Source organism: Moschus berezovskii, chromosome 18 (genome assembly GCF_049115385.1).
Source record: "Moschus berezovskii isolate FMDL1 chromosome 18, NW_MosBer_1.0, whole genome shotgun sequence".
Taxonomy (NCBI): Eukaryota; Metazoa; Chordata; class Mammalia; order Artiodactyla; family Moschidae; genus Moschus; species Moschus berezovskii.
The window spans coordinates 75132308-75157673 of NC_142477.1; the positions used below are offsets into that span (position 1 = coordinate 75132308).

A 25366-nucleotide genomic window follows, 5' to 3' on the forward strand; every position below is an offset into this window, starting at 1 on the left:
ACGCCAAACAATGGTATATGTGATCAGGCATGATAAACAATACATGGCATGCCAAGCTGCTTAGGTCACGTCTGACTCTTTGCAACCCCATGGACTATAGCCCGCCAAGCGCCTCTGTCCATGGGATTCTCCAGGCAAGACTACTAGAGTGGGTTGCCATTTCCTTCTCCAGGGGATCTTCCTGACCCAGGGATCGAACCCACATCTCTAAAATCTCCTGCACTGGCAGGTGGGTTCTTTACCACTAGCACCACCTAGGAAGCCTTAAAATAACACACAGGAGTCAGTTTAAAAATAATAAAGCAAGCCCATTATTTTTCCAATTTAAATCCTATACTTCTCCAAATTACATCATAATTTCAATTATTAACAGCTGCTAAGATTTTAACTTCAGATTTTTGTGCTGCAAACTTCCTTGTCTGGTACTTAATGCTCTTGAATCAACACTTAAATGCACTTCGGGAGTAGAGTGCCAAGTAACACTTGGCAACCCATTTATAAAGCAAAAACATTAAAAAAATAATTAGGCCTTAGACTACTTTGCTCAACGTTCTGTTAAGCAGAGACACAGGACGTGTTTTTCAATAGTTAATAAATATTATCATGTAAGTTGAATTAAGTAGGAATGGATATAGAAAAACCATATATTTTTTTAAAGTGTCCATCTGAATTCTGATATATATGTATTAGACGTATATGGCAATTGAAATAACAAATCCGAGAGCAATAAAACAATCCAGTGGTATAAGCATTAACTACGACTATAAGTACTAACCATAATCCAAGAAGGAAAATGTAGCTAGCTCTAATAACACTCTATCACAAGGACAAATTATCGTGATATATTTATACAGGAAATGTGAAAGCAGCTCAAAATGAAAGTTCAAAAACTTTTTTAAAGTCTTTTAAAACACTCAGCAGAAAAAAAAATCCCTTAAGTCAGTGATCATCATTCTCTAACATTCAAACTTCAAAAGACAATCTTAACTTTTGAAGGTACTTTCTCTCCCCTATAACCTGCACGATGACATACCTGTTACACTAGAGAATACTTTTTAATGTTAAATGCCTACTATCTAAATGTTTTAAAGTTGCTTATTTTTCACCAAAGTGAAAATCCTATGTACAAAACAGTTTTCTGTGATTTCTTAAATACCTTTCCTTAAAACTATGTTGTTAAATATAAACAGAAACACTGTTTTACAAAAAACTGAAAAATATATCCAAGTTACCTGGAAAAGCAGCAAGTACATTATTTCAACACTAGATTGCACTTAACAGCAGTCAAGTTAATATCACGATATGTTTTTATTTCATTATTCAAGTGCTTTCCTGCTCAATTTACCCTTAGCTGTTAGAAACATTCTACACAGAAGGATCTAACAATTGTAGAGAGAGAATGCCATCTGCTGCTTCATGTGGTACTCAACAGGAAAAAAGCTTGGCAACAGGTAGAGCAATTACAAAACACAATTTCAAAATCCAAAAAGAAAGATAATGCCTTAAAGCTGAAATGTTCTTACTTCTATTTTAGATAACTTGAAAATACATCAAGAGGCACTTACTGTCTTAGTGCAAATTCCATGTTATTCCATAGAATTACAAGGAGACAATGTGCTGATATATCACAATGATTATAAAAAAGGCTTTTACTCAGGTATGGAGAGTGAGAGGATCAAAAGAGGAGGATCACTTGCCTGGCCTTAATGAAGTTATTTCCCATTTATGAATTACTACAATATCTTATCTAAGAACATATGACTTATAAATAGAGTGATCATATACCTTAGCCAAACAGGGACACTTTGGGGAATGAAAAGTGGATCAATTAACTATCAGTTATGCCAGTGCAACAAGTGTGATCATTTCTCAGATGGCGACAGTGGTAAAGAATCCGCTTGCCAATGCAGTGAGACATAAGAAAGGGGTTCGATCCCTGCCCCGGGAAGATCCCCTTGAGAAGGGCATGGCAACCCACTCCAGTATTCTAGCCTGGAGAATTCCACGGACAGAGGAGACTGGCAGGCCACACTCCATAGCATCGCAGAGAGTCAGACACAACTAAAGCAACTTAGCACACACACAAGTGTGAACTGAGACAATTCTAGGCAAACCTGAATGTATGGTCACTTATTTATAAATTACTATGCTGCCCTCATTCCCTTTAGCTTCATAACAATGCCCTGAGAACCTTCCTGAAACGTAATTTGAATTTTTTTAGTAAACAGCTGATTCAGGAGGATAAAGGCAAAAAAGGGAGATGGAGGCAGAAATAACCAGAAAGTGTATTCCAGACCATATAATGCCTCAGTCTAAGTAACTACCTCAAACAGCCTGATTTTTCACTTACTTCACTTTGTTATACTACTAGAAATTCTTTAGCACTAATATCTTCTTTAGAAATGGCAAATCCTTTCAAGGATAATTCACCCATACAATTAATTGAGATTCTTCCCTCTTGACACCTAGCAGATGCCAACTATCTGGGGAAAAAGCAAATCTGTGAGGTGTGCACTTGTTTGCTCCCAAGTGCATGTGTTGCTGCATGTAGTATGGTGATGGAGAAAAGAGAGGCACAGGCCATTTTAGAGACGAAAATCCCTCTGGTGGTGACTGACTGTATAGGATGTCAAAACTGGGAGTAAAAAAAGGCAGAGAAAAACTCTTAAGACTAACTTGCCAATTTGAAAATTTAAATCCAAAGAGGGAAAGGGAACCTGCTCCCTCCTCAATTTCTGGTGTCCTAGTTTAGGAGGCCAGAATTCAGGAACTTTCTACTAAAAATAGAGCTTATCAGTGTCATTGGTTAAATAATAATCCTTTGTAGATCTATTTTTAAAGGAAAATACATTCCAAGATTAAATGACCACGTTTTAACTAACATTCTGAATTCAACTTTTGGTGCAATTTTGTAACCAACAAAAGTAAAATTGATGTTTATGGGTAGGGATGGCTTGAATAAATTGTTGTTCAGTCACTAAGTCATGTCTGACTCTGCAACCTCATGAACTACAGCATGCCAGGCTTCCCTGCCCTTCACTATCTCATGGAGTTTACTCAAACTCACATCTATTGAGTCAGTGAAGCCATACAATCATCTCATCCTCGGTCGTCCCCTTCTCTTCCTGCCCTCAATCTTTCCGAGCATCAGGGTCTTTTCCAGTGAGTTGGTTCTTTGCAGCACATGGCCAAAGTACTGGAGCTTCAGCCTCACTATCAGTCCCAATGAATATTCAGGGTTTATTTCCTTTAGGATTGACTGCTTTGATCTCCTTGCTGTCTACAGGGCTCTCAAGAGTCTTCTCCAGCACCACAGTTTGAAAGCATCAATTCTTCGGCACTTAGCCTTCTTTACAGTCCAACTCTCAACCATACAAGACTACTGGAAAAACAATAGCTTTGACTATATGGACCATTGTTGGCAAAGTGATGTCTCTGCTTTATAAAACACTGTCAGGTTTGTCATGGCTTTTCTTCCAAGGAGCGTCTCTTACTTTCATGGATACAGTCACTGTCTGCAGTGATTCTGGAGCCCAAGAAAATAAAATTAGTCACTGCTTCCACTTCTTCCCCCCTCTATTTGCCATGAAGTGATGGGACCAGATGCCACTACCGTAGTTTTCTGAATGTTGAGTTTTAAGCCAGTTTTTTCATTCTCTCTTTCACCCTTATCAAGAGGCTCTCTAGTTACTCTTCACTATCTGCCACTGGAGTAGTATCATCTGCACACTGAGGATGTTGATATTTCTCCTGGCAATCTTGATTCCAGCCTGTGTTTCATCCAGCCCAGCATTTTGCATAATGTACTGTGCATATAAGTTAAATAAGCAAGGTGATAGTATACAGCCTTGTCATACTTCTTTCCCAATTTGGAACCAGTCCGCTGTTCCACATCCGGTTTTAACTGATGATTCTTGATCGCATACAGATTTCTCAGGAGGCAGGTAAGGTGGTCAGGTATTCCCATATCTTTTAAGAATTTTCCACAGTTTGCTGTGATCCACACAGTCAAAGGCTTTAATGTAGTCAATGAAGCAGAAGTGGGTCTTTTTTTTAATTGCCTTGCTTCTTCTATGATCCAATGGATTTTGGCAATTTGATCTCTGGTTCCTCTGCCTATTCTAAACCCTGGTTGTACATGTGGAAGTTCTCAGTTCATGTACTGCTAAAACCTAGCTTGAAAGATTTTGAGCATAACCTTACTAGCATGCAAAAAGAGCACAAACGTACAGTAGTTTGAACATTCTTTCTTCCACTGTTCTTCTTTGGGATTGGAATGAGAATTGACCTTTTCCAGCCCGGTGGCCACTGCTGAGTTTTCCAAATTTGCTGACATATTGAGTACAGCTCTTTAACAGCATCACCTTTTAGGGCTTTAAATAAACAGCTCAAACGGAATCCCATCACCTCTAGCTGTGTTCGCAGGAATGCCTCCCAAGGCCCTCTTGACCTCACACTCTAGAATGCTTGCTCCAGCTGAGTGACCACACCCGTCATGAAGACCTCTTTTCTACAGTTCTATGTATTCTTGCCACATCTTCTTAATGTCTTCTGTTTCCGTTAGGTCTTTACCATTTCTGTCCCTTACTGTGCCCATCTTTGCACGAAATGTTCCCTCTATAGCTCCAGTCTTCTTGAAGAGATCTTTTGTCTTTCCCTTTTTATTGCTTTTCTCTACCTCTTTGCATTGTTCATTTAAAAAGGCCTTATCTCTCCTTGCTATTCTCTGGAACTCTGCATTCAGTTATTAATATTCATTGGATAATTAAAATATACAAGTGGAAAACATTCAGCAGCACAGTTACATCATGCATAGAGGAGAACGTAGTATCAAACGAAAAAGTTGCAAACGTAAGTGAAGTTTGACCATAGAAGAAATTTATTTTGTAAATAATGGAAAATCGTAAATTTTAAGCAAAGAAATGGCACGTGAAGAAATGTATTTCGTAATGATTGGCAAAATGTAAGGACTGACAAAAGCAAGTATTATGACAATATAGAGCAACACATACCTACTCTGCTGGGGAGGAAGAATAAACTGTTACGACACTTAGGAGGACGACTTGACATTATCTTGTAAAGCTGAAGATAATGAACATTCTACAACCCAGCAATTCCAATCTTAGTATTTTTACCTTCGAGAAACTTACACATATGCGTGAGGAAAGAGGTATTAAGAGTACATACTGCAACGTTTTGGTAAACATTAAAATTGGAAATACTCAACACATAATAACAGAAAAAATGAATATATAATGGCACAGTAATATATTACAGTACTATATTCAATTATTACAGTAATATATCACAGTACTATATTTATTAATTAAAATAATTAAAACTGTATATATCATCATAGATAAATCTCCAAAACAATGTTGATCAAAAAAGGCAAGTTATTACCTAATAATTTTCTATAAAGTTAATAATACTATGTTTTATTAACAAATATATAAAAATATGTGAAAGAACAAAATCATGCCTGAAAGTAACACTAAGTTTAGGGTAGTGAATATTTCTGAGCAAGAAGTGAGAAGAACAGAATCAGATCAATATGTTTTTAATGTTTAATTTTGAAATATATAGATCTGAAGCAAATGTGACAAAGCATTCATATTTGACAAAACTGGAAGATTCATTACACTATTCTCTCTTTCTACCAAAGAAAAGATTACTCTGGTGGCAGTATAGAAAATGGATTGGAAGGAGGCAAAAAGGAAACACAGAGTAAAACCAAAAGACTTCTGAAATCTAGTGAAAAATGACAAGCAGTAATAACAAGGATAAAAAAGAAGGGGCTTGAGAAAGGAATGGAACTGAGAGATATTTGAAAAAAAAAATCAATAAGATTAGGAGACAGAACAAACATAGGAAGTAAGAGCAATGCAGAAACTTAGAGTTCAAAGTCATTTTTTCTCAAAATAGAAAAGTAGGTAGAGAGCATTTTAGAAGACAGTTGTTTAGTCACTAAATTGTGCCTGACTCTTATGCGACCCCATGGACTGTAGCCCAGCAGGCTCCTCTGTCCAGGAGATTCTCCAGGAAAGAATACTGGAGTGGGTTGCCACTTCCTTCTCCAAGGGATCTACTTGACTCAGGGACTGAACCTGTGGTCCCCTGCTTGGCAGGCAGGCAGGAAAGAATACTGGAGTGGGTTGCCACTTCCTTCTCCAAGGGATTTACTTGACTCAGGGACTGAACCTGTGGTCCCCTGCTTGGCAGGCAGATTCTTTACTACTGAATTACCCAGGACACCCCACAGTTTAAGTAAGTGCAGATTATTCCAATTATAAACCAGTAAAGCTGTCAAGAGAGAAAATGGTTCTATATAAAAATCTAGATCTCCCATTTCTTTGGGAAAATCAATCAACTGTATATCAACACAACCATCTCCCACTTTTCATGTCTTGCTAAGGTCAATCCTGCCACAGTAGCAGCAAATACTGGAGAATAATTAAGACCATGCCCACCTAAACACTGGCTAGGTCACAAGACTCATCCAAGATTACAGAGAATCTTTCTTCTTTGCTCTGGGCTTCCTGACTGTACAGCGATGGTCACAAGGTCAACAGCCCAGGGAGGTACAGGAATCCAGGAAGCTTTAAGATTATTTGTTTTGACACTGACCTTGGTCACAGGAGTAAAGACCAAGGTCACAGGACCTTGGTCTGGAGGTCCTGAGAATTCCTGTATGCCTTTAACCCATAGAGCTACAGTCACATGAAATCTGTGTATGCCCTACAGAATCCGGTGAACCAGAGAATTTGCTCAGTCATGTCCGACTCTTTGCCATCCCATGGACTGTAGCCTACCAGGCTCCTTCATCCATGGAATTTTCCAGACAAGAGTACTAGAGTGGGTTGACATTTCCTTCTCCAGGGGATCTTCCCTGACCCAGGGACTGAACCCAGGTCTCCTGCATTGCAGGCAGACACTTTACCGTCTGAGCCACCAGGGAAGCCCCACAATAATTTGAAGGCTTTTCCACTCTATATTACACTGTTTTGATTTAAAACCCAGACCAAATGGATATTAGATAAGTAGTATTTCCAGTGTATTCACTTCTGCAAAAGCAAAATACAAACTCTCTGGGTACATTTAAAACCTGACAATTTATCATAATTCCATGTGTATAAATTTCATACCATATAATTTCTGTCTGATTCTCCTTTGTCTTATTGTCAACCTAAAACAGTTATATCTAGCTACTCCTCTTTCTCCCTAGTGGTCTCATTCAGTATTAGGTTAATTCTAAGAAAATTTTCATTAATATTAATCCTGAACAAAAAAAAATCCTGAAACAGCAATAAAATATCACAGTATATTTGACAAAGAAAGTATCAAACTATATCACTTTTTTGAAAAGCAAACAAAACTTTACCTGAAATAAACTAAAGGATGATCTTAACAAAATCAAATACTTCTCAAACTACTATACAACTACTATTAAGAGAAAACCATAAATGAACTGAAGGTTCAACTAAATTTTCCAAGGACAAAAAAGCTCAGTCCAATATAAAAAGCTACTTCTAGAACTTAATCTCTCAACATTACTAATACAAACCACAAATACAAAGGAAGTAAGAATATTCTTAGGACTTACTACAGAGAAGGATTTGGGGAAGGAAAAAAAAAAAAACCTCATGAATCTTACTCAAGTGTCACAGTAGTACTAAATATCTGGTTAGGTTCACATAAACGCCTTCAATAACACCTTATTGCCTTAAGGTCAATTTATCCAAACATCAAGCTAAAACTTTCAACTAGCAGAGTACAAGTGTTCCCTTCACTAAGGCAGGTTAATTGTGGCCTCTCAAAGGCTTGTCTTCTTACTCTTCTTGTCTTCATCATTTATCATGTACAAATGCTGAGGAATGAGTGGAAAATAAGCTAGAAATCATGTAAATAAATATCAAAACAAATACCTCTCAGAACTACTAAAAGAGTAAATCTTATGTTTTAAACCTTGAAATACAATACAATAAGGCAAAATTCAGTATGGTGTTTTAACCTTAACTATTTAATGACTAACTACATAAAAAATATTCACTAACTGCCAATCAATCTTCAAAGACAATGGCAAATCTAAGCATAAGACAAGCAATCTCACATTTCCTTTAATAGCAAATGATCAACTGACTTCAATTGATCAATTAATTTTTTATGTAGAAACTGCTCAAATATATCATTCAGCTTAAAGGTGTCACATGTGAACATTTTTTCTTCAATAATACTAGTTTTAATCTCTAGTAAAAACCTACCTTTGAGGTTCTTTGAAGTTGATCACCAACATATGTTTTACGAAACTGATCCAAGAACCACAGAATTGCAAGTTCTATTTTCTCATTAGAACACTGAGGCAATCCGGTATCCATTAAAGATATAAGCTGAAAAACTCTTTTCATGAAGGAAAAAAATGGCTTCAGTAAAAATTCTTAGAGAAATAATATTAAAACATTTATCAACAAGTTTAAATAATATAAAAAGTGAAAAAATACAAATGCTTATAAAGAAAATATTTCAAAAATCATCTGAAATCCTACACTAACAGATACTACAATCTGGTAAATTCCTTCTATACTTTTTTCCTAACACATACAGATACATGCCTAGAAACCTACATAGACATACAATCATTAATTTACTAAATTTTATATATAAATACATGTGATATACATATAAATACATAACATCTATATGGTAAATACCTACCATTATATATCATATAAACATAGATATTAACTTAAATATGTATAAAAACATATATATTTATAAAACATTTTAGTAAGAGAGTGATATTGAATGCGTAATTTTGTATTTTTTCATTACAACACATTTTCATCAAACCATATATTTTGAGCTCACATGGTTCAAAGTACAAAAAAAGAAATTAAGAGGTATACCCATCAAGCTATATCACTTTCTTAATGAGTAATAAAAATTTTACCTGAAATAAATTACAAGATGATCTTAACAAAATCAAACATTTTTAATATAAGTATGCAATTATATCAAAAATCATAAATGAACTAAAGGCTAAGTTAAATTTCCTAAAGAAAAACTTATTAGAATAAAAAGTTTAGCCTAGGATTTTCCCCCACCTTCCCCCGCAAAAAAAAAAAAAAAAAAATTCCTTCTGTTATCTATTTTCATTAAAATTTCCCAAAGAACGGCTGCCAAATGCCTGGTGCTAACAAAATCAGCATACCATAAGAAAATTTTTAAGAGACAGAAATAGAAGTTGTGGAGGAAATAGTATCTAGTTTTTTTTCATTGTACAAGGCAACTGGGTCCATCCATAACCCATCCACTTCCATCCATGTATGCACACAAGAACATACACACACACACTGTCAACAGTTTGTGTCATTCCAGAGACCTTTTAAATGTATGTACAGGCAAATATGACTAGTTATTCTCCTCCCAACTCTTTACACACATGACGCATACACTGTTATACTGTTTAACCTAGCTTTCTTCATTTACCTTATAGATTTTCATGTCAGATATAAAGAACTTCCGTATTCTCTTTTTACAGCTGTTTAACGTTCCATTATATGACCATGTGTGCTCAGTCACTAAGTCATGTCTGACTCTTTAGTGACCCCATAGATTGTAGCCTGCCAGGCTCCTCTGTCCATGAGATTTTCCAGGCAGGAATAGTGGAGTGGGCTGCCATTAACCATATTATTTTCAACATTCTGATGGACACTAAAGTTGCCAATAATATTTTGCTGTTACAAAAATGCTGCAATTCACAATCTTTAACACATCATTCCACACATTTCCAGTTATAATATAAACCTTAGAGGAAAAGTCAAATTATTGGCTTAAAGAGTATGAATTTATAATTCTGATAGCTATTCCAATGAAGCTGCCTTCCAATGAAATTGAAATAACTGATACTCCCGTCACCAGTGAAGGATAGTGTCTATTCAGTTCAGTTCAGTTCAGTTTAGTCACTCAGTCGTGTCCGACTCTTTGCAACCCCATGAATCACAAATCACAGCACACCAGGCCTCCCTGTCCATCACCAACTCCCGAAGTTCACTCAAACTCATGTCCATCGAGTCAGTGATGCCATCCAGCCATCTCATTCTCTGTCGTCCCCGTCTCCTCCCATCCCCAATCCCTCCGTGCATCAGACTCTTTTCCAGTGAGTCAACTCGTGGCATGAGGTGGCCAAAGTACTGGAGTTTCAGCTTTAGCATCAGATACACATAGATAATTCAGAATGATACTAAACTTTAGAACTTACTGGAATCTGAAAAAATGGTATCTCTAATATTTATTATTTTTTAATCTCATAACAACTAATGTTATGCATACCAGGAGACCTCCTTGTGTCCATCATCTGTGCTCTTCATTCAATCCCTTTTATTCCTTAGGGTTTCACTAAGGTGTCTTTCTTAACAATTCATTATAATTTTTAATTACTAAAAGATTCAGTTCAGTCGCTCAGTCGTGTCCGACTCTCCGCGACCCCATGAATCACAGCACGCCAGGCCTCCCTATCCATCACCAACTCCCGGAGTTCACTCAAACTCATGTCCACAGAGTCGGTGATGCCATCCAGCCATCTCATTCTCGGCCGTCCCCTTCTCCTCCCGCCCCCAACCTTTCCCAGCATCAGAGTCTTTTCCAGTGAGTCAACTCGTCGCATGAGGTGGCCAAAGTATTGCAGTTTCAGCTTTAGCATCAGTCCTTCCAATGAACACCCAGGATCGATCTCCCTTAGAATGGACTGGTTGGATCTCCTTGCAGTATAAGGGACTCTCAAGAGTCTTCTCCAGCACCATAGTTCAAAAGCATCGATTCTTCAGCGATCAGCTTTCTTCACAGTCCAACTCTCACATCCATACATGACCACGGGAAAGACCATAGCCTTGACTAGATGGACCTTTGTTGGCAAAGTAATGTCTCTGCTTTTTAATATACTATCAAGGTTGGTCATAACTTTCCTTCCAAGGAGTAAGCGTCTTTTAATTTCATGGCTGCAATCAGCATCTGCAGTGATTTTGGAGCCCAATAAAATAAAGTCTGACACTGTTTCCACTGTTTTTCCATCTATTTCCCATGAAGTGATGGGACCAGATGCCATGATCTTTGTTTTCTGAATATTAAGCTTCAAGCCAACCTTTTCACTCTCCTCTTTCACTTTCATCAAGAGGCTTCTGAGTTCCTCTTCACTTTCTGCCATAAGGGTAGTGTCATCTGCATATCTGAGGTTATTGATATTTCTCCCAGCAATCTTGATTCCAGCTTGTTCTTCTTCCAGCCCAGCATTCCTCATGATGTACTCTGCATATAAGTTAAATAAGCAAGGTGACAATATACAGCCTTGACGCACTCCTTTTCCTATTTGGAACCAGTCGGTTGTTCCATGTACAGTTCTGACTGTTGCTTCCTGACCTGCATACAGGTTTCTCAAGAGGCAGGTCAGGTGGTCTGGGATTCCCATCTCTTTCAGAATGTTCCACAGTTTATTGTGATCCACACAGTCAAAGGCTTTGGCATAGTCTATGAAGCAGAAATAGATCTTTTTCTGGAACTCTCTTGCTTTCTCCATGATCCAGCGGATGTTGGCAATTTGATCTCTGGTGCCTCTGCCTTTTCTAAAACCTGCTTGAACATCTGGGAGTTCACGGTTCACATATTGCTGAAGCCTGGCTTGGAGAATTTTGAGCATAACTTTACTAGCGTGGGAGATGAGTGCAATTGTGCGGTAGTTTGAGCATTCTTTGGCATTGCCTTTCTTTGGGATTGGAATGAAGACTGACCTTTTCCAGTCCTGTGGCCACTGCTGAGTTTTCCAAATTTGCTGGCATATTGAGTGCAGCACTTTCACAGCATCATCTTTCAAGATTTGAAATAGCTCAACTGGAATTCCATCACCACCACTAGCTTTGTTCGTACTGATGCTTTCTAAGGCCCACTTGACCTCACATTCCAAGATGTCTGGCTCTAGGTCAGTGATCACGTTATCGTGACTCTTGCTCGTGAAGATCTTTTTTGTACAGTTCTTCTATACTAAACGATTACATGCAGTTTCTAAAACTCTAGCCATCAATCACCTTGTTTCCTTTCAGTTATTAAATGAAAAACCTACTGCTCAGACAACTCTTATGGATTTTGCATAAGAACAATGTCTTACCCAAATCTGCAGTGTTTTTATATCTCATCTTCTTATATATACTGCTGTGACACACTGGAACTTAATCTTGAACATCTCTTGTGAGATATGGCTCAACATTTTTTGTAGATGACTACCCAGCTGCTTCAACACCCATTTGTTTCTCATATAGTCTATTTTTGCCCACCATTTTTAATTACCCCTTATCATATATATTAGGTCCATTTGTGAATTTGTATTACTTTCTGGCTATTTTATTTTATTCCACTGATCTATCTCACTAAACATCTTGCCCAACTATTTTTTCATATTATTAATTTTCTAAAACAGTATAAAATTAAGGCTATGTCAAGTTTTAATAATCTCATTTTGAATATAAACTTATATTTCATTGAAATACAACTACTGTCCTTTTTCCTACCAGCAAAGAGTTCTAGGAAGAAAATATCTTGTTTATAGAAAATGAACTTCTTTATAAATCTTGGTATTTACTGCCAAAGTGTTATGAAATAATATCTTGGCAACTATTTTTATAGTTAAATAGCTAAATTAAGCTACTTATTTAAAAGTAACTTCACTAAATATCTTTAATGCTATTAAAATTTATGAAGGAAAGCTTAATAAAGATCAAATTTAAGAATCATATTATCAACCAGGTTTGTTTTTCTAAAGAAGTATTTATTCTTTGGATTCAGGTGATTTTAAGTAATGCATATCCTGCTTTTATTTATTTATTTTTATATCTAAAAAAGAATTTTATTAAAAAAGCACAAATGCAAAGAAATGAACAGAGGAAAATTTATGCGTCGAACCTGGACTGGTCACTTATGATAATATACATGCTACAATTCCATTCTCTCCAATCATTCCACCTTCACCCTCTCCCACAGAGTCCTGCTTTTAAATTCTTTACAAGTAGGACTTCCCTTTTCCTACTCTAGTTCTTTGCTGAGTCTATGCAATTGCTTGTTTACTTTTACTTCCTTTAAACAGCATACATTCCAAAAATCTGAGGAAGACATGAAACCAAAAGACTGGGGTGCCTTTACAACTCATATTAAGCTGGTGATTTGCATTTGCTTCAGAGACAATGATACCCCAAGTAGGAGAGTAGGAAAAAGTTCCCAGGGGGGCACATGATCCTTTTGTCAAATAAGCTTTGATAGTTGCATTAATACAGGAAGTTCAGCTGCAAGTGACTGAAATCCAAAATGACAATCGCTTAAACAATAGAGACGCTTCTCTCTCAAGCAAAACCCGAGGCAATGCTCTAGAGCTAGCCAGTGAGCCACATGCATCAAGATGCAGGTTCCCTCCGTCCTGCTGTGATACTTGCCTTCACTCACCAGTCCCTGTATGGTTTCAGATGGATTCTTCAGATAGACCCATGTGCATATATGTTACACATACCACGTTTACTTACATTCAATTGCCCCAGAATATAATCACTTAACCATACCCAGATGTAGGAGATCACAGTATATCTAGTCTTTATTCAGGTGGCAATGCCCAGCAAAACATTTCAGGTATTCTATTACTGCAGAAGAAGGAAAGAAGAGATACAAGAAAACTAGTAGGCTCTGCCATAGTACTCTTCAAAGATTTGTGGCCACCTCTAACAAATGCTTAACACCAAAGTTTGTATTGTATATATGTTAGGTTAGGTTATTGAATATTCACTTGCAGTTTAAATTTAGTGGCCTACATTTATTTTTACCTTTATCTTAAATTATCTTTGCAGCATGAAGGGAATACAAATACAAAATACATTAAATAACTTTGATGCAAGTATAAGCACACCATTCCAAGTATAAAGAAATGAATTTTTGGAAAATTAACTCTTTTATCTCTTTTACATTCTCCTTATATCCAATTACATAAGTAGTTGTGTAGTCAATAAATACTTGAAGGCCTACTGCAATGGTAGGTATATGTTAGGAGTTCAGAAAATAACACTGAGCAAAACATATATATTCCCAGTCCTCCAGAAATCTATAATCTATGCTGGGAAAGACAATAAAACAAATAATTAGAATAAGGAATGACAAGTGCTATAATAAACACTATGAAGAAATTAGCAAGAATTCCTGACATTCTTGGATGGAACAGAGCAGAGAGTGTAGAGAGAAAGTGGAAAGTGTGTGTAGTTATCTAGACAGGGAAAAATAAAAAAGCGTGACTCATTTAAGAGCTGAAAAAAAGTTCAATGTGGCTATCAAGCTGTCAGTGGCAGGAGGTAAGGCAGGTAGGACCCTGCCTATGAAGAGCCTGACAAGCCACATTAATTTTAATCCCAACAGCAATGAAAGTCATTGCAGAGTTTAAGCAAAGCACAGACATAATCAGATCTTTGTTTCTGAAAGCCAGAAAGGAAACAAAGTGTCCATTTCAAACTACAGCATGAATTTAGGTAAATGATGACAGGAGTTAAAATAGCAGGGCAACAGAAATAATTGAAACTAGCTAGGATAAGTAGAAGGTAGAAGTTGATAGAATTTGATTACCATATGGATGCTGGTGAGAGAAAAAAGAAAAAGTTAAGAACTCCAGGATTTAAGCCTAGGCAATTGAGTGGACGGTGATGAGACACAGGAAGAAAGGCAGGTTTGGGAGCGGATGGAGAGATGAGTTTAATTTTAGTCACTGAATTAGAGGTACATGTGGGATAAAACTTGCAAGAGAACCAGCTCGATAAGTGTTTGGTAATCAGAAGATAGGAATTACTAAAACAACACAGAATCACTGAGCCATGCTGAGGGCTCAGTTAAGGTTAAAAAAAAAATGTATCTTAGGAAGTTAATATAGTCCATGGGGTCACAAAGAGTCAGACATGATTGAGCAACTGCCAAGAGTGTAATCTATAGAAGAGTGTAATACTTTTCTACTGCTCAAGAGATTAAGAGAAAACTCTTAGGTTCTGCCACACAGAGGAGATAAAAATACAGGGGCGAACAAAGCAGATAAAGCTTATTCCTTCCCTATTCTAGTGAAATAAACAACTAAACATTAAGAGATAGTAAGTACTAAGAAGAAAAAATAGAGTAGGGTAAGGATGTTATTTTGGAAAGGGAGGTGAAAAGAGGGAGAGACATCTGGATACAGCCCTGACTAAAGTGACAGAGTCCTATATAAAATCTGGGAGAAAGCATTCCAAGCAGAAGGGAAGCACAAAGCCCCTAAAGTGAAAATACATTAGTAATACTCAAAGAACACCAAGGAAGCCAGTGTATGTAGCTGAATAGAATGACAAAGTACAGGAAATAAGGTCAGAGAAGTGGCACTGTACACCCTGGGCCATGGCCGAGATTGTGGAATTTCTCTCCTGTGGGACAGAAAAGGCCCCTGGATGTTTCTGAGTAGAGCAGAGGAAGCAGCACTACTGAACAGGAGAGAAGTGACCTATCTCTACCACAGCAGAGTCTGGGACAGAGCGCAAACCACAGCTAGCTGCAAGAGTCTTCAGTGAATAATGAGGGGTGAGTGGGAGACAAACAGGTGAGAACAGCACAGAGAAACAGAGGGCGCTCTAACTGAGAGGGCTGTGCCTAAAAGAAGCAATCCTAGCAAAGCAAAGAGGGCACAGGGTAAGACAAAACCCTAGGAAATCTCTCAAAATCTTTATATTCTGGTCATGATGAGTGAAACTGAAATAACTATTAAATTATCTTTATTTAATTAGAACTGTGTGGCATGAGCACAAATATTCTCATTTGCTAACTCAAAGTAGCATATTTTGAAATTTTAAACATGTCTTAAATGTCGTTATCATGATATTGAAAGTTTTTATGAATATCAACCTTTTCCTGATAAAATAACATAAATTTTTGGCAAGAACTTCTGAACTTCTAATTTTGTAGTGTTTTCCCAGCAGTTACAATGGTTATCACCTAACAATAATACACAGAAGGCAAACAGTATTACAGTTCTAGTTACTTGGAATTTCTTCATATGAAATTGACATTTTAAATTTTTACATAAAACATAGTTCTTATCTAATTTAAAATCTCAGTATGTTAGAACACATATTTATGTTTTTTTCTAGACAAAATATGTAAGTCCTGGTACACACCCCACCTTGAATCTGCTTGGCTTAAACACCCACCATCCCCACCAGCACCTCATCTCATCCCTGGGCTCAACTACTTGCCCTGTAGCCCCAAGATTCATACAGTTCCTGAAGTTATAAATCCTCACTCAGGGGAGAGGAAAGGTCTACCATAGCTCCAGCCAGCCCCCACCTCCAACCAGCAGAACCATCAGAAGCTCTGGCATGCTCAACATCTCCTCAAAGGGGCCAAGGAACAAAACTAAGAAGCATAGAAAACTTAAACACTCCAGGAGTAGACTTCAACCCCTAAAAACTGGGATACAGAAACAAATGATGAGATAAACTGCTTGCTCTTAGTAACCATCCCCCTGCCACCACCAAGATGGACTGTTTTGAAACACAGCTGTTCCATGTGGTCTCTGGGGAAAGCTGTAAAAGTGAGCAACCAGGTGTGGAAGGCACCACCGTTTATGATTGATTCTCATTATTTACGGCAGTTATGTGCTATACAATTGCTGTAAAAACTGAATTAGCTCAAAACCACTGCTCCTAGAGGTAATAAAGGAATAGGTTCCTGAAGAACTCTGGTCACAGGATTTTCATCAGCTACTCAACACATAACCTGTTTTATGTGTTTCTGTTTAAAGACACCTTCAGTTCAGTTCAGTTCAGTCGCTCAGTCGCGTCCGACTCTTTGCGACCCCATGAATCACAGCACGCCAGGCCTCCCTGTCCATCACCAACTCCCGGAGTTCACTCAAGCTCATGTCCATTGAGTTGGTGATGCCATCCAGCCATCTCATTCTCTGTCGTCCCCTTCTCCTCCCACCCTCAAGCCCTCCCAGCATCAGACTCTTCCAGTGAGTCAACTCGTCACATGAGGTGGCCAAAGTATTGCAGTTTCAGCTTTAGCATCAGTCCTTCCAATGAACACCCAGGATTGATCTCCTCTAGAATGGACTGGCTGGATCTCCTTGCGGTACAAGGGACTCTCAAGAGTCTTCTCCAGCACCACAGTTCAAAAGGATCCATTCTTCGGCGATCAGCTTTCTTCACAGTCCAACTCTCACATCCATACATGACCACAGGAAAAACCATAGCCTTGACTAGAAGGACCTTGGTTAAAATACATTTTTGATTCATTAACTTTGCGCTCACAGCCAACAGCACTAAAATTTGCACCTGAAGAAAGCCTGCCTAGCAAATGTACTTTCTCTGTAAGGCACATTACAGCCTTCTTGTGCTTAGGGACACCAGAGAGCACCTCAGCACTATGCTAGAGGGACGTCTTAAATAGCGAGACCACTTACAGAAAGGACAAGGCATGAAAAATACGGCACTTAACTCAGAAGGCAGAAAGGACACGTTTATGGTATGAGCGCTGAAACAAGAAGACATACCATCTGTTCAACTTCAGCTGTGAAAATGTACACCGAGCAACTCAAATTTTTAGCCGCTATGCACAGAACCAAGAATGACTATAATTTGTTGTTGTTCAGTCACTAAGTCGTGTCCAGCTCCTTGCAACCCCGTGGACTGCAGCACACCAGGCTTCCCCATCCTTCACTATCTCCTGGGGTTTGCTCAGAATTATGTCTAATGAGTCAGTGATGCCATCCAACAATTTTATCATCTGTCACCCCCTTTCCCTCCTGCCCACAATCTTTCCCTCTGATAGAAAAACTGTGGGTAGAACACAAAATGCTGTTCCTGTCGTTATCAAGCTCAAAGATCCTCACCTATTTCCACATCAAAAGCAGTACCCACTAAAGCCCAAGGTTAGAAGGGTTAAAACCCATCACGGAAAATTTAAAGGAACAAGGGCTATTAATTCCCTATAATAATCCTATATAGTCCACGAACACTCCTATTTTGGGTGTAAAAAGAGTCAATTGATAAATGGAGACTTGTTCAAGATATATAAATATTAAGTGCCTTATCCTTATACTTTATTGTCTGAAATTTCTGAATGAGCCAAATATTTTTCAGTCACTGATTTGAAGGTTGCTTTCTAGAGTTAAACCTATATTAAATCATCCTCTACCTATGACTTTAAAACAATTGAGAGGATTCTTGGGCATAACAGGCATTTGGATTCTGGGTTATGGGGAACTTGCCCAGCCTTTATATAAACTTATAACTGAGAACCAGCAGGCCCAAACTGACAAGCTGGTTTGGTCCCCACAGACTCAAAAGAATTTTTAAAGCTCTTCAGCTGCTCTTCTGCAGGCTCCAACTTTGAGCTTGCCCACAGGATCAGAGTTTAGTTCCTTACTGAAAAAAAGGCTAAGGCCATATGCCTTAAGGGTAATTGCTACTACTGTTTCACTAATGCCAAAAGCTCATAAGTTTACTAACGGGCAAAATCTTACTGTAGCGACTTCTCATCATGTAAGTGGGATCTTAAACTCTAAAGTTCAGAGTGACAATGGCTCCGTCTTTAAAGCTGCTGTAACTCAAGGGGTGTCGATAGCTCTAGAAATACTATATCGCTTACACTGTTCCTGGACACCCCAATCTTCAGAAAAGGTAGAAAAGGCTAATGACATTATTAAGAGACATCTGTGTAAGCTAATTCAGGAAATATAAGACAGCTGGTTTAAAGTTTAACCCATATTTTTATGAGGGCCCGAACTGCCCCCCAAAAATGGGATTATCTCAATGACAGATAGTTTTTGTGCAGAGATATTGTCATAGATCTTGAAGCCTTAGAATTAACTATGTGACTCAGCTCTCAGCTTTTCAACTTCCTCATCAATTGAAGGCTTAACATGGTGGATTTCTCCACTTCAAGAAAAGGACTTTCTTCAACTCTGCGAACGCCTTCACCAACAACAATTGTTATGTGATGTCTCTTCTTTATCTGATGACATCTAACGATCCTAAGATGGACTGATGTAACTATGGACATAACGTAACTTTTAATTTTGATTATGAGATTTAACTTGGTTTAATAACTATCTTGCCTCACATCTGTAATTGTACAATGGGGTTTGTTTTTAATCGTCTGAAAGCTTTTACGTTATAAAAGGTTGTTCAAGCTCCTATGAGTGCCACAGCCTCCTCCAACTATTACTTGGGGCCCCTGGATCAGAGACCCTCAATATGAGGATTAGAAGAATATGTTGCCTCAACAATTTAGGGACAATGCCCCATCACAGCAGGAAGTCATTATGGAATGAAAATGACACCCCTTTTCCTTGGCAACATAATTCTCCTAAAAGAAAAGGGAGAAATGAGAGTCAATTCCTAGGCAGGGTGACAAGAAGTCCAGGGTCCCCAAGGAGGAGAAAGGAGTCTAGGGCTCTCAAGGAGGAGAAAAGGGGTAGGGAATTCTCAGGAGAAGGAAAGGACAAACATTTTCTTCCTACATTCCTTAGTATTAGTCACATAAAACATTTTTTTCTTTATGCCCAAAGCTGATGATTATACAACAAGAACAACTCAGCTTAATGGGAGGAGATGGGGACAACAGAGAATGAGATGGCTGGATGGCATCACCGACTCGATGGACATGAGTGTGAGTGAACTCCGGGAGTTGGTGATGGACAGGGAGGCCTGGCGTGCTGTGATTCATGGGGTCGCAAAGAATCGGACACGACTGAGCGACTGAACTGAAGGATTATATAACAAAAATGTATCCTGCTTGAGGACAAGTTTCTCCTTCTTGAGAACCTTCTGACTATTATCTTAAAATGTATATTGTGGGAGTGGGTCTGGTAAGACCTTTACAACCTTGAGACATTCTTTTGATTTACTGTAATAACCTGGAGAAGGCAATGGCACCCCACTCCAGTGTTCTTGCTGGAGAATCCCAGGGACGGAGGCGCCTGATGGGCTGCCATCTATAGGGTCGCAGAGGCGGACACGACTGAAGCGACCGAGCAGCAGCAGGTGTAATAACCAGCTGAAAAAGCATAGAGCTCCCTTGCTGAGACTCGCGAGGGAGCTAGTGTATGTCCCCCTCCTGATGTCTGTATCAGAAGCTTCCTCTGTCCCTCTTCATACTTTAATAAAACTCTGTTACACAAAAGCTCTTGAGTGACCAAGTCTGGTCCCTGGTCCTGAAGCTAAATCTTCTTCGGAGATCACAAAACCAACACCGTTTACCGTAAGTTATTACCAGCATCAGGGTCTTTTCCGATGAAAAGACTTGGCTCTTTCCATCAGTTGGCCAAAGTACTGGAGTCCTTTCAATGAAAATCCAGAGTTGATTTCCTTTAGGATGGACTGGTTTGATGTTCTTGCTGCCCAAGGGACTCTCAAGAGTCTTCTCCAGCACCACAATTCGAAAACATCAATTTTTTGGCACTCATCCTTCTTTATGGTCCAACTCTCATATCCATACATGACTACCAGAAAAACCACAGCTTTGACTATATGGATCTTTGTCAGCAAATTGACGTCTCCGCTTTTTAATACGCTGTTCAAGTTTGTCATAGCTTTCCTTCCAATGAGCAAGTGCCTTTTAATTTCATGGCTACAGTCACTGGCATGAGTATTGATTTGGTGGTTAACAAACAAATTTTAGCAAGTACACAAATCTGCAAAAATGGAATCTGTAAAAAATGAGTATTAATTCTATTTATTTTCTCTCATTTTCTCACTCACTTTTCCTTCCTTCTTTCTTCCCTGAAAATGTAGCCTTTTCCCCACTCCCCCCAAAACATTAGCTGATAAACTTCACCTAAGGCTTTGTTTTCTAGAGAATACACACTGAACGTAAATCTTATTTAAAGCTAAATAAATATGTTTGCTGCTTAAAGAAAAAAATTAAAATTTTCTACTTGGCAAATACACACCACTTTTGTTTATTTCCTGTTATATATATATATATATATATTTAGGGAAATAGTGCTACTGGTTAACTTTCTGTTTGATGATGAAAACTTTAAAAAATAATCAAAATAATTATACCAAAGTTATAATTAATTCCCACTTTACTAAACGTGTCATGTTATACTAAAATATGGTACAGAAGCAAATTATTCACTTGGTTTAAAATTAAACAAATCATTTTCAGACTGTCCCTATTCATATTTTAAAGTGGTTTCATATTGGAAATAATGAATCTTAGGAAAAAATAAAATATTTACTTTCTGTTCAGATTCAAATTGAGATAGTTTCAAATGAGATAGCTTAAAAGTTATAAATGGTATGAAATGAGAAATTTCTATTCAAAATGGCAACAAATATATTAAACACTTAAGAGTATATAAAAAAAATAATAATGAGGGAGAAAATCATACTAAAGACTATAGTAAGGTAATAATGATATACTAAGAGACTTGGCAACCCACTCCAGTGTTCTTGCCTGGAGAATCCCAGGGATGGGGGGCCTGGTGGACTGCCGTCTGTGGGGTCACACAGAGTCGGACATGACTGAAGTGACTTAGCAGCAGCAGCAGCAGCAAGAGACTTCTACTGTGTGGATCACAATAAGCTGTGGAAAATTCTGAAAGAGATGGGAATACCAGACCACCTGACCTGCCTCTTGAGAAACCTGTATGCAGGTCAGGAAGCAACAGTCAGAACTGGACATGGAACAACAGACTGGTTCCAAATAGGAAAAGGAGTACATCAAGGCTGTATATTGTCACCTTGCTTATTTAACTTATATGCAGAGTACATCATGAGGAACGCTGGGCTGGAAGAAGCACAAGCTGGAATCAAGATTGCCGGGAGAAATATCAATAATCTCAGATATGCAGATGACACTACCCTTATGGCAGAAAGTGAAGAGGAACTCAAAAGCCTCTTGATGAAAGTGAAAGAGGAGAGTGAAAAGGTTGGCTTGAAGCTCAACATTCAGAAAACAAAGATCATGGCATCTGGTCCCATTACTTCATGGGAAATAGATGGAAAAACAGTGGAAAACTTTATTTTTTGGGGCTCCAAAATCACTGCAGATACTGACTGCAGCCATGAAATTAAAAGACACTTACTCCTTGGAAGGAAAGTTATGACCAACCTTGATAATATATTAAAAAGCAGAGACATTACTTTGCCAGCAAAGGTCCGTCTAGTCAAGGCTATGGTTTTTCCCGTGGTCATGTATGGATGTGAGAGTTGGACTGTGAAGAAAGCTGACCGCCGAAGAATTGATGCTTTTGAACTGTGGTGTTGGAGAAGACTCTTGAGAGTCCCTTGTACCGCAAGGAGATCCAACCAGACCATTCTAAGGGAGATCGATCCTGGGTGTTCATTGGAAGGACTGATGCTAAAGCTGAAACTGCAATACTTTGGCCACCTCATGCGATGAGTTGACTCACTGGAAAAGACTCTGATGCTGGGAAAGGTTGGGGGCGGGAGGAGAAGGGGACGACAGAGAATGAGATGGCTGGATGGCATCACCGACTCTGTGGACATGAGTTTGAGTGAACTCCGGGAGTTGGTGATGGATAGGGAGGCCTGGCGTGCTGTGATTCATGGGGTCGCGGAGAGTCGGACACGACTGAGCGACTGAACTGAACTGAACTGAACTGAAGAGACTTCTAAGATCAGTGGAAAAGAATGAAACATCTACAAAGAGACATAAGAATTCTGAGGAACATTTAAGTGGCATTTTAAACTGGTAGACAGTGGAGTTGACACTGACTAGTTAATACCTTGGAAATTTTCAAAAAAGCATATAAAACAAAATATATGTTGAATATATTAAAAATTAAATATAAAAAGCTGAAATTGTAAAACAACCAGGAAAAAATATAGGTGAATATTTTTACTATCCAGGTACAGCACAACCTTCCTAACTGTGAGTATTAAAACAATATGAGAGGGACTTCCTTAGTGGCCCAGTGGTTAAGATTCCATGCTTCCAATACAGGGTCTGGGTTTGATCCCTGGTCAGGGAACTTAGACTCCACATGCTACAACTAAGAGTTCGCATGATGCAACTAAAAGTCCCTCATGCCACAACTGAGACCTGACACAGCCAAATCAATGAATTAATGTTTTAAAAATATGAAAGAACAAAATTCAGATTTTAATATATAAATATTTTGTGTGTTTAGTCTCTCAGTCATGTCCAACTCTTTGCAATCTGATCGACTGTACCCCACCAGGCTCTCTCTCCTCTGTCCATGATATTCTCTAGGTAAGAATACTGGAGTGGGTAGCCATTGCCTTCTCCAGGAATATAAACATTTTAAAGCCAGTAAAAAAGAAATTTCTAAAACATTAAAATATATACAGAAGACATATTCAAAATGAATAGCAAAATATTACAATCTTTGATATATACTGATATATATTGAGTAATTATGAATAAATTAGGAAAGATAATCATAAAAGAAAACCAAATGAATGATACAATCTAAATATAACAAAAAAGCATAAAGAAAAATAGAAATGGCAAGAAAAGGAATGGAAAAGAATGTCTGATATCACTTCTAAACAAGGAAATACAAATAAAAACGAGACATTAGTTGGAAAAGATAAGAATCCTACTACCTATTGTTCAACTGCAGGAAAAAAATCATAACCTCTCATAGCCTTTGGGTTCAGAGGATAAACCGGTACTTTCCAAGAAGGCCATGTGGTGATGTGTACTGAGCATTTAAAGTGCCATATGTATACTATTTAACCAGCTACTCAGCTTTTAGGATATAACTCTAATAAAATTATTTTGATTTACATAAAGATACAGCTGAAATAATATTCACCTTTGTAATAAGGCAAAACTGAGAAAAAACCTAAAATTCCCAAAGCAAGGATATTTAAATTACAGTATAGCTTAGGATATTGAGCAACTAACAATTTCTATTTCATTTTTTACTTAATATATGGGTAAAATGTTCATAATATAATATTTGATTTTTTAAAAAAGAATTGTTCTGGATTTTCTTTTGGTAATACAGTGCTTACTATTTTCCAGGTATTGCCCTAAGCACTTTAAAATTATTAACTCATTTAATCCTTCCAATGGCCCAAAATGAATTAGATACTATCATCAGTACTCAGTTCAGTTCGGTTCAGTGTCTGACTCTTTGCTACCCCATAGACCGTAGCACACCAGGCTTCTCTGTCCATCACCAACTCCGAGTTTGCTCAAATTCATGTCCATCGAGTCCGTGATGCCATACAAACATCTTATCCTCTGTCGTCCTCTTTTCCTCCTGCCTTCTATCTTTGAGCTTTTGCTAGCATATGAGATGAGTGCAATTGTGCAGTAGTTTGAGCATTCTTTGGCATTGCCTTTCTTTGGGATTGGAATGAAAACTGACCTTTTCCAGTCCTGTGGCAATTGCTGTGTTTTCCAGATTTGCTGGTATATTCAATGCAGCACTTTCACAGCATCATCTTTTAGGATTTGAAATAGCTCAGCTGGAATTTCATCACCTCCACTAGCTTTGTTCCTAGTGATGCTTCCTAAGGCCCACTTGACTTCACAATCCAGGATGTCTGGCTCAAGGTGAGCGATCACACTATCGTGGTTATCTGCATCATGAAGATCATTTTTGTGTAGTTCTTCTATATATTCTTGCCACCTCTTCTTAATATATTTTGCTTCTGTTAGGTCCATACCGTTTCTGTCCTTTATTGTGCCCATCTTTGCATAAAATATTCCCCTGGTATCTCTAATTTTCTTGAAGAGATCTCTAGTCTTTCCCATTCTATTGTTTTCCTCTATTTCTTTGCACTGATCACTGAGGAAGGCTTTCTTGTCCCTCCTTGCTATTCTTTGGAACTCTGCATTCAAATGGGTATATCTTTCCTTTTCTCCTTTGCCTTTAGCTTCTCTTCTTTTCTCAGCTATTTGTAAGGCCTCCTCAGACAACCATTTTGCCTTTTTGCATTTCTTTTTCTTGGGGATGGTCTTGATCCTTGTCTCCTGTACAATGTTACAAACCTCCATCCATAGTTCTTCAGGCACTCTATCAGATTTAATCCCTGGAATCTATTGTCACTTCTGTATAATTGTAATGGATTTGATTTAGGTCATACCTGAATGGTCTAGTGGTTTTCCCTACTTTCTTCAATTTAAGTCTGAATTTGGCAATAAGGAGTTCATGATCTGAGACACAGTCAACTCCCAGTCTTGTTTTTGCTAACTGTATAGAAATTCTTCATCTTTGGCTACAAAGAATATAATCAATCTGATTTCAGTATAGATCATCTGGTGATGTCCATGTGTAGAGTCATCTCCTGTGTTGTTGGAAGTTGGTGTTTGCTATGACCAGTGT

The 25366-nt window shown here is 38.1% G+C and overlaps 1 protein-coding gene across 5 annotated transcripts in view; it reads right to left on the reverse strand.

Moving 5' to 3' along the window:
• Nucleotides 1–25366, reverse strand: part of RANBP17 (RAN binding protein 17) — a 372874-nt gene that overhangs the window by 255896 nt on the left and 91612 nt on the right. For all 5 annotated transcript variants that reach the window (XM_055421802.2, XM_055421801.2, XM_088827772.1 and 2 more), the window contains one exon: nucleotides 8262–8397. In XM_055421802.2, coding sequence (XP_055277777.2) covers nucleotides 8262–8397 — 136 coding nt within the window. The remainder of the gene's footprint in view (nucleotides 1–8261; nucleotides 8398–25366) is intronic.